Raw genomic sequence first — 16,699 nt, forward strand, 5'->3', positions numbered from 1 at the left:
AAAAAAAATTATGTTCCAAACATTGTGCTGATGTAAAATGGACACGTGGAAAATATTATTTATTAACTATTTTGTGTGACAGTTTTTATGTCCTTAAGTCAGAGTTAAGTTTGAAAATTGCAAAATTTTATATTTTATCACAAATAAACACAAGTCATAGCGAACAAATTTTACAACTATCACAAAGTACAATATGTCATGAAAAAAGTCTCAGAATCCCTGGGATTTGTTGGAGCGTTCCAGAGGTATTGTCACATAAATTGACACTGGTCAGAATTGTAAAATTTGGCTTGGTGGTGAAGGGGTTAAAGTTAATCAAGGATCTATAGAGTGTGCAGCAAAAACAAGTCCAATCCACCGAGACCCAATCTCACAACTTAAAAAGAGTACTCATTACTAGTGATGAGCGCAAGTGCTTGTTACTGAAGTTTGCCTGGGGTGCTCGGGTATGCGCCGAGTATCACAAGTGACATGTTTGAGTCCCCATCTATTTCAGCTGTTAATAGAGCCATAAAATATGCGGGGATTGCCTGGCAAACACTGGAAATCCCCGCATGTTTGTGGCTGTCTAACCGTCAGAAAACACGTGGTTGCGGGGACTCAAACATGCCATTCGTGCACCCGTGATACTCAGTGCATACCCGATCACCCTTGGCAAACTCAAGTAATAAGCACTTGCACTCATCAGTTCTCATCACCAGTCTGGAGCTGCTCTTTTATTTAAAGAAAACCGTGGACAGCCTCAGACTAGTGATTTTTCTAAATAAAGTTATTGTCAAAAGTGAGCAGAAGGAACCACAATGTATGCTTTTATATACTGGATTGGCCTATAATCATCTTGAAAATAAAGTACATTATAACTCTGATAATACCACGTAGCCTGAAAAGTTAATACTAGAGAATTCCAGTCAGTGACTTTGTATAGCTCAAGGCACAGGATTTCAATGCAAAAACATAATCAGGATCTGACAGGTTGTTAATGAACTTAACATGTGACTAGACGCCTGAAAAAAAAAAAGTCCACGGTGTGCTTCCTGCTTCACTGCATACTTGAAATGTACATTTCATTATTTAAAAGGAAATGGAAAAAATTCTCTACTGTGCATTTTTATAAGCCAGTACTTACTGTTGTCAATCCATCAAGGGTTGTTTAGAATTAGCATTATGGGGGAAAAAAGTATACATTTAACAAGTTATTAATATATAGTATTATTCACAAAGAGAATTGATAGCAATTATGTTAGAGCAATTTTGGAAAATGTTCCTTTTAATATCACTACGATAAAACCTCCCTAATAAAACAGTTTGGGGTGGGGGATGGAGGGGCAGTGTTGCATTTTGTATGATATGACTAAGCATATCATAAATGGCCCTCTGAATTAATAAAGTTAGGGAAATTAATCACAGGAACATTAAATGGAATCTGTCAGCAGGTTTTTGCTAAGGTCAGAGAACCCAATTCCAGGGATGTTTTACATAATAGGCTGTCTGCTACAGTTTCAATGCTACAGTTTCAATGCAATTAGTGTTTTATCACTACAGGACTAGGTTTCAGGTGCAGGCTAGTCAGGATAATCTGTGTAACCCCACCCACCACTGATTGGCAGCTTGCTGACAGTGTACACTGGAAGCGGTGTTTCGGGGTTATACACAGATCAGCATTCTAACCACTGCTACAGGGATTCTATCAAAACTGCACCAAGCCGTCCAGTAAGTGATGCATCACTGGAATCAGGGTCTCTGCTATATAGTGCGTTCAGATTACAGAGCAAAAACCTGCTGACAAATTCCCTATAAGGTAATCCTATCTAAACTTGAATGTGAATATTTTTGGTTAATAACAGACATGACACTCTTTCTTATTGACCATCCCATTTCATACTCACCAGTTCCATGACAAAAGAGGTGGAAAGTTCCATGAACATGAACCAGTTGGCCCTGGTCACTTAGGAAAGGAGGAAGCAATTTAAGTACATCTGTTTCTCTACTAGACAGAACTTCAAGTGGCATGCTGGGTAGAGAAGGATGTAGTTCAGAGGCCATAGAGGACACAAAGGAAGTGACGGAAGGAGGAAAAGGTATGGGAGATGAGGCTGTGTGACAGACAGGGATAGAAGAGAGAAAAGGAGCTAAGAAAATAAAAAGGTAATAAAGAAGTAGAACATGATAGTTCATGCAAAGAGTTAAAAAAAAAATCGACATATGGAGGATGAAAAAGCAGTACCGTGAATGTAAGACAGTCAATGAGTCACAACACTGGCCAATTCTCTTAAAACAATAAAATAATACTTTAATTTTAGGGCTTTCTGAATATACAATTTATACAGAACTGGTATAGAAAAATAGACAATCATTTTTCAGAAATATAAACAACAAGAATCACAGTGTATTCTCCTCTATAGTCTTCTATACAGTATATGGAAATTAGGCCCTAAAAAATATTACCGCTACAATGCTTTCAGAGGCCAGTCTTTTCATTCCAATGCAGCTTTTTAGGTTTCTGCAGTTTTACTCCAGTGTTCTGACTGCTAAAATATATTATTATTAAAAAAGTCTTTACTGAAACAGTTAATTATTTTCCCTCATTGTCCAGACAAGCAATGGCTTGTAGAAGAAGTATAATCCTGCCTCATGGTGTAATTGTGGAGAGCAAGGATTATTTGCAACTTTCTCAAGGTTTATTATTTATGCTGTGGTTCTGGTAAATACTGTGCCGCATTACGTATTATGTTGTATATCTTAAAAGGAAGGACATCAAAAGAATAGAAAAGTTCTTCTCCCTGAGAAAGCAAACTAACTTACAATATACATGTCACAAAACCATAGACAAATTAAAAACAATGAACATATGTACAAAGTTTTTCCTAAATTTACACCTTCAAGTACTAAAAAGAATACATGGGCCTACGTGGGCCCAGCTGAGCAGATCTTTACCAATCTGATAAACAATTAACTTCCAATTTGGAATGACCGTTATAATTCGGCATTGTGCAATAACTGAATAATCAGTCGGCTGTGAATAAGAAAAAACTAAAGGAAACAAAGAAAGGGAATGCAAATGGAAACACAGACCAATGAATCTCAGGGCTTAGATCAGCAATAGAGAGAAGCTGGGCAGTGAAGGGTAAAATAGCCCTATTGCGCATGGCTCAGAATGCTTTATTTCCAAGAAGTCCAACCTTCAATCCCCATCAGAATCGGCATACTTTATTTCACACTTGACATCGAATGGTTGGTCCAGTTCTTTTTCCTCTGTCGTCTCGTCTTCCTTATGTGGGATGTCCCCATTGCCACAGTCTGGCTCCGTTTCATAGCTGATGTCCTGAGGAGCTTTTTTAGTTCCTCCACATTGATTCTCAGGGCACGCTTTCTCCACTAAGGTTTCTTTAACCCCTTGCTCACAGTCTTTTAGGCTGAGAGGAGTCTTCTTCTTGCTATGCAGCATGGCGTCACGGTACTTTAGGCATGTGGCTGGCAGAAATCCCTTGTAGCAATTGTATGTCAACAACAAGATGAAAAGAAAAAAGAACACTATGACCAAGATTATAAGGAGAGAGCAATCATTGGTGTCGGTCAAGAATAGCGCCTTTCCCAGTCCGACATCAGGCATGGTGCTGAAGACCTCCATCAGAGACTCCGTGGGTGTGATTTTGTACTTTCCATGGGTTAGACCGACAAATGTTGTCACTGCTTGAGTTGTTGACATTGTGGTGGTCTTCTCCTTTGAGATTGGATAAAAGCGAGTGGTCTCCATGACTTCTTCCCTAGGTGTTGTAGATTGTGTTGTGCTTGTCAGGCTGAGTGGTGGTGTCATTACAATTTCCAACTCCTGTTTCATGACCACCTGAGAAAACACTTTGTCTGTTACGACCTCTTGAGACCAGCACTGATAAGAGCCTGCATCCAACTCTGTCACATTCAGTATTATTAAAGTACCATGCATTAGATATTTTGGTGGGATTATTTTCAAGGTTTCATTATTGAATGTCCAAAATACTGAGGCCAAATTAGACTTGTAAGAGCATTTCAGCTCCACCGTGCTTCCTGCCTTCACCTTGTACCTCATACTTTCCCGAATTCCTTTATCAGCAGAATCTAAAAAAGTGGGTACATATCAACAACCATTCTCTTAAATGAGTCTACATTACAAAAGCTTTACTTTTACTGCCCTGAAGGACGGTTTTAATTGATTTTAACCTCTACGTTGTTTCCTCAACACAAGCCTCAATCAATAATCATACTAAAAATTTATAGCATACATAAATAACCTAACTAATCATTAATGTATGAATAGACCTCAGCAGACATCTTTAGTGTATTATGAGAAATGGCCAATTGTTCTCAAATCCTCCAAAGATTTTTTTTATAATTCGATAACAGTTAATACCAGAGAACTTACCTGGGCAACGAGACGTGTCTCCATTTAATGCCTGAATCAGTAGCCTACAATACACAACGGGAATCAAGACGAGATTATGGGGACTTTGAAATTCAGTAAATGAGCGATTTATATAAAGAGTTTTGTGACACAAGTAACCCAATTTCCCCAAAAGACTGCACATTAGGGCTCTTTTACACGTCAGTGTGTCCGTTACGTGTGGTGACTGTTAAGAGACACTTGCGCATGTAGACCCATTCAAGTGAATGGGTCTGTGCACATCTCAGTGTTTCCAAGCATCGGGTTATATTCAAGTGATAACAATGACAGCTGTTGGCGGCTGATGGGACTATTACTCCCATCAGCCTACACCTGCTGCCGCTAATAACAGTGTCAGCAGTTGTGGCTGATGGGGGTATTCATCACCCAACGCCTGGGCTATCAATAAATAAAAAATCCAGTGTGGGTTCCCCTGTATTTTCTATAACCGGCCAGGAAAAACTCACAGATGGGGGCTGCAACCCTCAGCTGTCAGCTTCAACAAGGTTGGTTATCAAGAACAGAGGGATCCCTACGCTATTTTTTTGTAATTTCAATGATTTAAAAAAAAAAAAAAAAAAAAATCACAGCTGGGGGCTGATAACCCCTTTACCCCCAAGGGTGGTTTGCACGTTAATGACCGGGCCAATTTTTACAATTCTGACCACTGTCCCTTTATGAGGTTATAACTCTGGAACGCTTCAATGGATCCTGGTGATTCTGACATTGTTTTCTCGTGACATATTGTACTTCATGACAATGGTAAAAATTATTTGATAGTACCTGCGTTTATTTGTGAAAAAAACGGAAATTTGGCGAAAATTATGAAAATTTCGCAATTTTCCAACTTTGAATTTTTATGCAATTAAATCACAGAGATATGTCACACAAAATACTTAATAAGTAACATTTCCCACGTCTACTTTACATCAGCACAATTTTGGAACCAAAATTTTTTTTTGTTAGGGAGTTATAAGGGTTAAAAGTTGACCAGCAATTTCTCATTTCTACAACAACATTTTATTTTAGGGACCACATCTCATTTGAAGTCATTTTGAGGGGTCTATATGATAGAAAATACCCAAGTGTGACACCATTCTAAAAACTACACCCCTCAAGGTGCTCAAAACCATATTCAAGAAGTTTATTAACCCTTCTGGTGCTTCACAGGAATTTTTTGAATGTTTAAATAAAAATGAACATTTAACTTTATTTCACAAAAAATTTAATTCAGCTCCAATTTGTTTTATTTTACCAAGGGTAACAGGAGAAAATGGACCCCAAACATTGTTGTACAATTTGTCCTGAGTATGCCAATACCCCACATGTGGGGGTAAACCACTGTTTGGGCGCATGGCAGAGCTCGGAAGCGAAGGAGTGCCATTTGACTTTTCAATGCAAAATTGACTGGAATTGAGATGGGACGCCATGTTTCGTTTGGAGAGCCCCTGATGTGGCTAAACATTGAAACCCCCCACAAGTGACACCATTTTGGAAAGTAGACCCCCTAAGGAACTTATCTAGAGGTGTGGTGAGCACTTTGACCCAACAAGTGCTTCACAGAAGTTTATAATGTAGAACCGTAAAAATAAAAAATCATATTTTTTCACAAAAATTATCTTTTTGCCCCCAATTTTTTATTTTCCCAAGGGTAAGAGAAGAAATTGGACCCCAAAAGTTGTTGTACAATTTGTCCTGAGTACGCGGATACCCCATATGTGGGGGTAAACCACTGTTTGGGTGGATGGGAGAGCTCGGAAGGGAAGGAGCGCCGTTTGACTTTTCAAAGCAAAATTGACAGGAATTGAGATGGGACGCCATGTTGCGTTTGAAGAGCCACTGATGTGCCTAAACATTGAAACCCCCCACAAATGACACCATTTTGGAAAGTAGACCCCCTAAGGAACTTATCTAGAGGTGTGGTGAGCACTTTGACCCACCAAGTGCTTCACAGAAGTTTATAATGCAGAGCCGTAAAAATAAAACAAAATTTTTTTCCCACAAAAATTATTTTTTTAGCCCCCAGTTTTGTATTTTCCTGAGGGTAACAGGAGAAATTGGACCCCAAAATTTGTTGCCCAATTTGTCCTGAGTGCGATGATACACCATATGTGGGGGGAACCACTGTTTGGGCACATGGGAGGGCTCAGAAGGGAAGGAGTGCCATTTGAATGCAGACTTAGATGGAATGGTCTGCAGGTGTCACATTGCGTTTGCAGAGCCCCTAATGTACCTAAACAGTAGAAAACCCCCACAAGTGACACCATTTTGGAAAGTAGACCCCCTTAGGAACTTATCTAGATGTGTGCTGAGCGCTTTGACCCACCAAGGGCTTCACAGAAGTTTATAATGGAGAGCCGTAAAAATAAAACAAAAATTTTTTCCCACAAAAATTATTTTTTAGCCCCCAGTTTTGTATTTTCCCGAGGGTAAAAGGAGAAATTCGATCCCACAATTTGTTGTCCAATTTGTCCTGAGTGCGCTGATACCCCATATGTGGGGGGGGAACCACTGTTTGGGCGCATGGGAGGGCTCGGAAGGGAAGGAGCTCCATTTGGAATGAGGACTTAGATGGAATGGTCTGCAGGTGTCACATTGCATTTGCAGAGCCCCTAATGTACCTAAACAGTAGAAACCTCCCACAAGTGACACCATTTTGGAAACTAGACCCCCTAAGGAACTCATCTAGATGTGTTGTGATAGCTTTGAACCCCCAAGTGTTTCACTACAGTTTGTAACGCAGAGCCGTGAAAATTAAAAAAAAAAATCTTTGCCCCCAAAATTATTTTTTAGCCCCCAGTTTTGTATTTTCCCGAGGGTAAGAGGAGAAATTCGACCCCAAAAGTTGTTGTCCAATTTGTCCTGAGTACGCCGATACCCCGTATGTTGGGGGAAACCAACGTTTGAGCGCATGGCAGAGCTCGGAAGGGAAGGAGCGCCATTTGGAATGCAGACTTAGATGGAATGGTCTGCAGACGTCACATTGCGTTTGCAGAACCCCTAATGTACCTAAACAGTAGAAACCCCCCACAAGTGACCCCATATTGGAAACTAGACCCCCCAGGGAACTAATCTAGATGTGTTGTGAGAACTTTGAACCCCCAAGTGTTTCACTACAGTTTATAACGCAGAGCCGTGAAAATAAAAAATCTTTTTTTTTTCCCACAAAAAATATGTTTTAGCCCCGAGTTTTGTATTTTCCCAAGGGTAGCAGGAGAAATTGGACCCCAAAAGTTGTTGTCCTATTTGTCCTGAGTACGCTGATACCCCATATGTTGGGGTAAACCCCTGTTTGGGCACACGGGAGAGCTCGGAAGGGAAGAAGCACTGTTTTACTTTTTCAACGCAGAATTGGCTGGAATTGAGATCGGACGCCATGTCGCGTTTGGAGAGCCCCTGATGTGCCTAAACAGTGGAAACCCCCCAATTATAACTGAAACCCTAATCCAAACACATCCCTAACCCTAATCCCAACAATAACCCTAACCACACCTCTAACCCTGACACACCCCTAACCCTAATCCCAACCCTATTCCCAACCGTAAATGTAATCTAAACCCTAACTGTAACTTTAGCCCCAACCCAAACTGTAGCCCTAGCCCTAACCCTAGCCCTAACCCTAATCCTAACCCTAGCCCTAACCCTAGCCCTAACCCTAGCCCTAGCCCTAACCCTAGCCCTAACCCTAGCCCTAACCCTAACCCTAGCCCTAGCCCTAACTCTAACCCTAGCCCTAACTCTAACCCTAGCCCTAATGGGAAAATGGAAATAAATACATTTTTTTAATTTTTCCCTAACTAAGGGGGTGATGAAGGGGGGTTTGATTTACTTTTATAGCGGGTTTTTTAGTGGATTTTTATGATTGGCAGCCGTCACACACTGAAAGACGCTTTTTATTGCAAAAAATATTTTTTGCGTTACCACATTTTGAGAGCTATAATTTTTCTATATTCTGGTCCACAGAGTCATGTGAGGTCTTGTTTTTTGCGGGACGAGTTGATGTTTTTATTGGTAACATTTTCGGGCACGTGACATTTTTTGATCGCTTTTTATTCCGATTTTTGTGAGGCAGAATGACCAAAAACCAGCTATTCATGAATTTCTTTTGGGGGAGGCGTTTATACCGTTCCGCGTTTGGTAAAATTGATGAAGCAGTTTTATTCTTCGGGTCAGTACGATTACAGCGACACCTCATTTATATCATTTTTTTATGTTTTGGCGCTTTTATACGATAAAAACTATTTTATAGAAAAAATAATTATTTTTGCATCGCTTTATTCTCAGGACTATAACTTTTTTATTTTTTTGCTGATGATGCTGTATGGCGGCTCGTTTTTTGCGGGACAAGATGACGTTTTCAGCGGTACCATGGTTAGTTATATCTGTCTTTTTGATCGCGTGTTATTCCACTTTTTGTTCGGCGGTATGATAATAAAGCGTTGTTTTTTGCCTCGTTTTTTTTTTTTTTTTTTCTTACGGTGTTTACTGAAGGGGTTAACTAGTGGGCCAGTTTTATAGGTCGGGCCGTTACGGACGCGGCGATACTAAATATGTGTACTTTTATTGTTTTTTTTTTATTATTTAGATAAAGAAATGTATTTATGGGAATAATATTTTTATTTTTTTTTTCATTATTTTGGAATATTTTTTTTTATTTTTTTTTACACATTTGAAATTTTTTTTTTTACTTTTTTACTTTGTCCCAGGGGGGGACATCACAGATCAGTGATCTGACAGTTTGCACAGCACTCTGTCAGATCACTGATCTGATAGGAGTGCAGGCTGCTTCACAGTGCCTGCTCTGAGCAGGCTCTGTGAAGCCACCTCCCTCCCTGCAGGACCCGGATCCGCGGCCATCTTGGATCCGGGGCTGGAGGGAGCAGGGAGGGAGGTGAGACCCTCGCAGCAACGCGATCACATCGCGTTGCTGCGGGGGGCTCAGGGAAGCCCGCAGGGAGCCCCCTCCCTGTGCGGTGCTTCCCTGTACCGCCGGCACATCGCGATCATCTTTGATCGCGGTGTGCCGGGGGTTAATGTGCCGGGGGCGGTCCGTGACCGCTCCTGGCACATAGTGCCGGATGTCAGCTGCGATAAACAGCTGACACCCGGCCGCGATCGGCGGCGCTCCCCCCGTGAGCGCTGCCGATCGCATATGACGTACTATTGCGTCCTTGGGAAGTAAAGCCCACCCCACATGGACGCAATAGTACGTCTAATGGCAGAAAGGGGTTAAGGGGCCATGGATATTGCCCCCCTCCCCAGCCTAAAAATAGCAGTCTGCAGCCGCCTAGAAAAGATGCAAGTGGGGGGTTCATAGTTGTGGGGTTGATGTCACCTATGTATTGTCCGGTGACATCAATCCCATGGCTTAGTAATAGAGAGGTGTCTTACAGATACCTCTCCATTACTAATCCTATAGTTATCTGGTAAATAAAGACATCAATATAAATTGAAATAAAAATGGAAAAGTGTGTTTTGTTTAATTTAAAATTAACAAACACAAATATGCTCCCCTAACGCCTAAGGCTACTTTCACACTGGCGGTTTTTTTTTTAATAAGTCGCAATGCGTCGTTTAGGGGAAAAAACGCATCCTGCAAAGTTGTTTGAAGGATGCGTTTTTGCCCCATAGAGTTACATAACCGACGCATTGCGACGTATTGACACACGTCGCAACCGTCTTGCGACGGTTGCACCGTGTTGTGGTGGACCTCCAGGAGCAAAAAACGTTAAATGTAACGTTTTTTGCAGCCGACGGACCGCTTTTTTCGACCGCGCATGCGCGGCCGAAACTCCTCCCCCACCTCCCAATGGGGCAGTGGATGCGTTGAAAATCTGCATCCGCTGCACCCGTTGTGCGGCGCAAACAACGCTAGCGTCGGTAACCTTGGTCCGACGCACTGCGACGGGCCGAGCCCGACGCTAGTGTGAAAGTAGCCTAATTCCACTGAATTCCTCGTCTCCTATAATAAAACAAAAATAAAAAACAATATCCATCACCTGTCCGTCGTTCTGTCCCACAAGGAAATCCATGTCTTGGGGATAAATAGTTTTCACCGCTGGTCACTAATGCTGAGAGCTCATTCACCAGTGTTTCGCAGCCTGGACGGCCACAACTTGGCACCGTCCAGGTTGAAAACTATTTATCCCCCAGACATGGATTACAGCGTGAGACAGAACGACGGATAGGTGAGGGATACTGTTGTTTTTTTTAGTTTATTTTAAATAAAAAAAAAGTGTGTTTTGTTTTATTTCAAATAAAATACTTTATGCTGGCTGTGTCTTTATTTACAATACAACTATAGGATTAGTAATGGAGAGGCATCTTATAGACGCCTCTCCATTACTAAGCTGTGGGCTTGATGTCACCTGACAAAACAAAGGTGACATCAACCACAAATATGAACCCCACTTGCCACAGCTACAGGGCAAGTGGGAAGAGCCGGGCAAAGCGCCAGAATTGGCGCATCTAATAGATGCACCTTCTCTCGGACTGCTATTTTTAGGCTGGGGGAAGTCAATATCCATAGCCCCTTACCAGCATGCAAATACCAGCCCCCAGAAATCAGCTTTAGCAAAACTAGTTGTCAAAAATGGAGGGAACCAACATTTTATTACATTTATTTAAATAATAAAAAAAAAAGAAGTGAGGACCACTCTATTCTTGATAACCAGCATCAGTTGAACATAACTTATTATTCTCCTCTGCTCTCGCTGATCACCGGCAGAGCAGGGGAGAATGAAAAGAGCAGTCTTCAGCACCCAGTGCCGGGGAACAGCGCTTACTGTACCATGCTTCACTGGCGACCATGCATGTGGTACTGATGCAGCACACGCATGCCATACGTGTGGCGCAAGTATTACACACACGGACATCTCCAGTACAGTTTTCTCCGGAAATATCAGTATGTGTGAAACCGGCCTTACATAGAGTTGATTTACTGCAATCGATTGTCCTGGGGATAGCCTGAGGCCATGACCAGAATTGAACCCAGCTCTTAACCCATTAGAAGCTGCAGTTCACTGTAAACAGTATGTGAGTAAGCAGATAAAAGAAGGGCGCTCCCTCTGCCACCCGGAGGATAACTTTTCTTAGTCCTCTAAAGGAACTTATTTTTATATATATGTTCTTTGCTTGAAAATAATTCCCATTATACACACACATATACAGTACAGAACAAAAGTTTGGAGACACCTTCTCATTTAAAGATTTTTCTGTATTTTCACGACTATGAAAATTGTAAATTCACACTGAAGGCATCAAAACTATGAATTAACACATGTGGAATTATATACTTAACAAAAAAGTGTGAAACAACTGAAAATATGTCTTATATTCTAGGATCTTCAAAGTAGCCACCTTTTGCTTTGATGACTGCTTTGCACACTCTTGGCATTCTCTTGATGAACTTCAAGAGGTAGTCACCGGAAATGGTTTTCACTTCACAGGTGTGCCCTGTCAGGTTTAATAAGTGGGATTTCTTGCCTTATAAATGGGGTTGGGACCATCAGTTGTGTTGTGCAGAAGTCTGGTGGATACACAGCTGATAGTCCTACTGAATAGACTGTTAGAATTTGTATTATGGCAAGAAAAAAGCTGCTAAGTAAAGAAAAACGAGTGGCCATCATTACTTTAAGAAATGAAGGTCCGTCAGTCTGAAAAATTGGGAAAACTTTGAAAGTGTCCCCAAGTGCAGTTGTAAAAACCATCAATTGCTACAAAGAAACTGGCTCACATGAGGACCGCCCCAGGAAAGGAAGACCAAGAGTCACCTCTGCTTCTGAGGATAAGTTTATCCGAGTCACCAGCCTCAGAAATCGCAGGTTAACAGCAGATCAGATTAGAGACCAGGTCAATGCCACACAGAGTTCTAGCAGCAGACACATCTCTACAACAACTGTAAAGAGGAGACTTTGTGCAGCAGGCCTTCATGGTAAAATAGATGCTAGGAAACCACTGCTAAGGACAGGCAACAAGCAGAAGAGACTTGTTTAGGCTAAAGAACACAAGGAATGGACATTAGACCAGTGGAAATCTGTGCTTTGATCTGAGGAGTCCAAATTTGAGATCTTTGGTTCCAACCACCGTGTCTTTGTGCGATGCAGAAAAGGTGAACAGATGGACTCTACATGTCTGGTTCCCACCGTGAAGGTGTAATGGTGTGGGGGTGCTTTGCTGATGACACTGTTGGGGATTTATTCAATATTGAAGGCATACTGAACCAGCATGGCTACCACAGCATCTAGCAGCGGCATGCTATTCCATCCAGTTTGTGTTTAGTTGGACCATCATTTATTTTTCAACAGGACAATGACCCAAAACACACCTCCAGGCTGTGTAAGGGCTATTTGACCAAGAAGGAGAGTGATGGGGTGCTACGCCAGATGACCTGGCCTCCACAGTCACCAGACCTGAACCCAATCGAGATGGTTTGGGGTGAGCTGGACCGCAGAGTGAAGGCAAAAGGGCCAACAAGTGCTAAGCATCTCTGGGAACTCCTTCAAAATTGTTGGAAGACCATTTCCGGTGACTACCTCTTGAAGCTCATCAAGAGAATGCCAAAAGTGTGCAAAGCAGTCAAAGCAAAAGGTGACTACTTTGAAGAACCTACAATATAAGACATAATTTCAGTTGTTTCACACTTTTTGTTAAGTATATAATTCCACATGTGTTAATTCATAGTTTTGATGCCTTCAGTGTGAATTTACAATTTTCATAGTCATGAAAATACAATAAATAAAAACTTTAAATGAGATGTGTCCAAACTTTTGGTCTGTACTGTATATGTATGTATATATATATATATATATATATATATATATATATATATATATATATATATATATATACATATACATATATTACATACATACATACATGCATTCACACGCACACTTACACACAAATATGCATACTCACGCACATTGAACACCCAAAAGAGAAAACATAATAAACAATGAACATAAAAGCCCGGTGTATCCCCACATGGTACCAATGGTAATGTTAACCTGAAAAAAACAACAATCATTCTATAAGAAAATTTTTTTAAAAGTTGAAAAGTAAATGAACCTCTATTTGATGGTGGTTCAGCCATGGCAATTCTACTGAGAGCTCATTTGTTTTTCAACTTTCTTATGACTATTTTTATGAGCTGTTACATACCTGTCAATGTTATCCTCCTCAAGGATATGAAGACAAGAATTCTTGACTGGATGCCAAGCACAATAAGGATCCCTTGTTAGTATGCACTCTGCACAAGAAGGCAGCTTCTCACAAAAAGCAACAGGAGATTGCACCACCTGAGTGTTGGATCCAGCATAGATGTATCGTTTGCTCTAGATTAAAACAAAAGTAGAAATAATCTGTAAAAATGTTGCAATAGTCTGGAGTGGTTTACCGAACTCTATAGGTGAGCTTTCTAGGCAAGGTTCTGTGACCTGTGAACCTTGTGCAGGGAGGGGAAGGAATAGATCTTTGAACATCACTGTGTAGGTGGAGCATGAGTTATCTACAGTCATGGCTGAAAGTGTTGGCACCCTTGTTCCAGAAAATGAAGTATTTTTCCCAGAAAATTATTGCAATTACACGTTTTGTTATACACATGTTGATGTTTTGTGTGTATTGGAACAATAAAAAACATAAAAAGGCAAATTGGACATAATTTCACATAAAACCCCAAAAATGGGCCGAACAAAATTGTTGGGGTTACCTTTCATTGGAATCCTGCGGTTATGCTCAGATTATTGAAAAATCATCAAAAATTCATAAAAATAACAAAAACTTAATTCAAACCATAGGATATCCTCGATCTTGCTCAAAATAATTAAAAGTAGAGGCTTACCTGTTTGTCTGAGAGTAGTAACTTCTGAACTGACTGATGATCAGGGAATAGGACTATTTCTTCAATAATTCGCATCTCTGTGTCATAGCTAATTGCTTTGTGCAATGTACCTTTATCTACAAAATATATTATTTTTTATAAGTATCTGTATGCATGTAGTAGTTGCCAGAAAATCTTAATGCTTTACTCCATTTCATTGTCTATGGGTCTGTGGAAATACCTAAGCGATTTACTGTACTATGGTTTCTCCGGCAGTCCCACAGACAGTGAGTGGAGCGGACACATCACATGCTGCACCTTCTCTCTATTCAAGAGGCGGATGAAGGGGGTATCATTATTTTGGGAATAACCCTTTAATGTGTAAAGAACAAGACTTAAGATAAAAAATAACTTGGGTCTTAAATTATATGCAGATAAATGTTTTTGTGTACACACATTTTATTTCAGAAATTAAGCTGTTTATTGAACTAAATCATTTTATCATTCCATTGTGCAGTTTTTTGTCCCTTGAATGTCACCAGCAATGTCAACTGTTATGTTTTATTCTGTATATTAGTAATCACAGTAAAGAGAAATACTGTCTATCTGCAGGGTTAGCCATTACCTATGTTAAATTGCTGGCAGCATTTAAAAGGAAGACTAAACCTAGAAATGAATGATAAACCAAACAAGAAATATGGTTGTCCTTATCATTTGTTAAGTCTGCAGTATTTTCAGCAAAATACAGTTTTTTGCAAAACACATGCTTGCAGAAATTCTAGAGCGGACTTACTGACTGGGTCTTCATGGTCCCAGTCTTTATATCTACATGACTACACAACTGCAGCCAGGTATATTTTTGCCTGAAGCAATGCAGCATTTCAGAGACAAACCTTTAAAGGGAATCTGTCAGTAGGATCAAGCCTCCTATGCTGTCTATACGGGCATGTAGGTCATAGGAAGCCGACATCTTGTTACGGCTTAGGTGGGTTGATCTTATTGAGATATTCCCTTTAATATCTGGTTGGAGACATTAGATGAAGACCAGACTTGTCTGGCTCCGCTCTAGTTGGCGCTTCCCAGTGCTGCTGCATGCGACATATCTCGACCATGTGTGAAGATAGTGATAGACCTGTCAATTACCTCTAGTAGCACTGGGAAAAGCCAGCCAGGGTAAGGGTCTGATAAATCTGGTCTTTGGCTATGGTCACTTGTCGGATCTTTAAAGTTTATTTTCTCTGAAAAGCTGGAGCTTTTCAGAGCTATAATATACCTGGCTAAAGTCGTGCAGCCAGACTCTGTCTGATTCATGCTTCCAGTGCTTTTGATAGCATGACTTAGATGACAGGTTCCATTTTGGATTTCATTAAAGAACTGTAAAACAGTGTATTTTTACCATTTTTTTTAAATTCTTTAACAGGTTTAGTAATTAAGAAAAAAATAGTGTGTTTTTCCAGTTTATATGTATTTCTATTCCATAGTCCTGTTCTCGGCACAATAGAAATGTCCGCCGACTCCAACTTATCCAATGACAAGCCACAGTCTGATAAACTGAGCTGACATTTCCTGCCAATAATGGTGTGCTGACAACGGGGCAAGGAAGCACACGCCATGGCGGATTGGGTGAGCTTCGGAACAGGACCAGCAAAGGAGAGGTGTGAGTGAGCATTGATTCCTTTATGTATACTTTTTGGTCAACCGTTTGGCTTGCCATATAGTCTTTTGTTACTGTTAGGTGCCAAGTCTGCTTCCTGTCAATTAGAATTTCATATAGAAAAGTAGAAGAAAAACATTTATAGCAAATCATTTTACCTGTACTAATAAACATGACATCATAGGTGTTGCCGTCCAACGCTTTGACCAGGTCTACAACTATCTGAGTATAGATCACATTCTGATGCACAAGCCTGGGTTTCTTTCCCATAGGAGATACAGAGTCATCCATTAAAGGGTGGTCTTTCACAAATTGCAAAGTCTTGTCTGGTAGGTTTAGTGAGCTAGTGTAATTCATCACCTTAGCTTCATTGTTTATACACTGAAAAAAAGAAATTAAAAGCTCATAATTTAATTTGCAATTCATACATAACTGAAAATCTATTAATAAATGCAGAAGGAGTCCAGAAAATACTAGATTTATTAACATATAACTATAGGATTAGTAATGGATCGGTGTCTTATAGACACCACTCCGTTACTAAGCTGTGGGCTTGATGTCACCTGACAATACAAAGGTGACATCAACCTCACAAATATGAAACCCACTTGCCACCATTACAGGGAAGAGCTGGGCAAAGCGCCAGTATTGGCGCATCTAATAGATGCGCCTTTTCTGGGCAGCTGCGGGCTGCTATTTTTAGGCTGGGGGGCCTATGTCAATGGCCCCTTAACAGCCGGAGAATACCAGCCCCCAGCTGTGAGCTTTAGCAAGGCTGGTTGTCAAAAATGTGGGGGACTTCACGCCA

At 40.7% G+C, this 16,699-nt stretch overlaps 1 protein-coding gene across 6 annotated transcripts in view; it reads right to left on the bottom strand.

The window, feature by feature from the left end:
• Positions 1-16,699, bottom strand: part of SEMA4D (semaphorin 4D) — a 160,823-nt gene that overhangs the window by 50,795 nt on the left and 93,329 nt on the right. For 3 of the 6 annotated variants that reach the window (XM_069762237.1, XM_069762242.1, XM_069762250.1), the window contains 5 exons: positions 16,050-16,272; positions 14,259-14,374; positions 13,580-13,752; positions 4,400-4,443; positions 1,887-2,093 (listed from right to left, as the gene is read on the bottom strand). In XM_069762237.1, the coding sequence (XP_069618338.1) occupies positions 1,887-2,093; positions 4,400-4,443; positions 13,580-13,752; positions 14,259-14,374; positions 16,050-16,272 (763 nt within the window). Of the gene's footprint in view, positions 1-1,886; positions 2,094-2,264; positions 4,096-4,399; positions 4,444-13,579; positions 13,753-14,258; positions 14,375-16,049; positions 16,273-16,699 lie in introns of those variants that run through there. The other 3 variants (XM_069762230.1, XM_069762226.1, XM_069762220.1) reach the window with 1 other exon arrangement.

The sequence above is a fragment of the Ranitomeya imitator genome, chromosome 1, assembly GCF_032444005.1.
Source record: "Ranitomeya imitator isolate aRanImi1 chromosome 1, aRanImi1.pri, whole genome shotgun sequence".
NCBI lineage: Eukaryota > Metazoa > Chordata > Amphibia > Anura > Dendrobatidae > Ranitomeya > Ranitomeya imitator.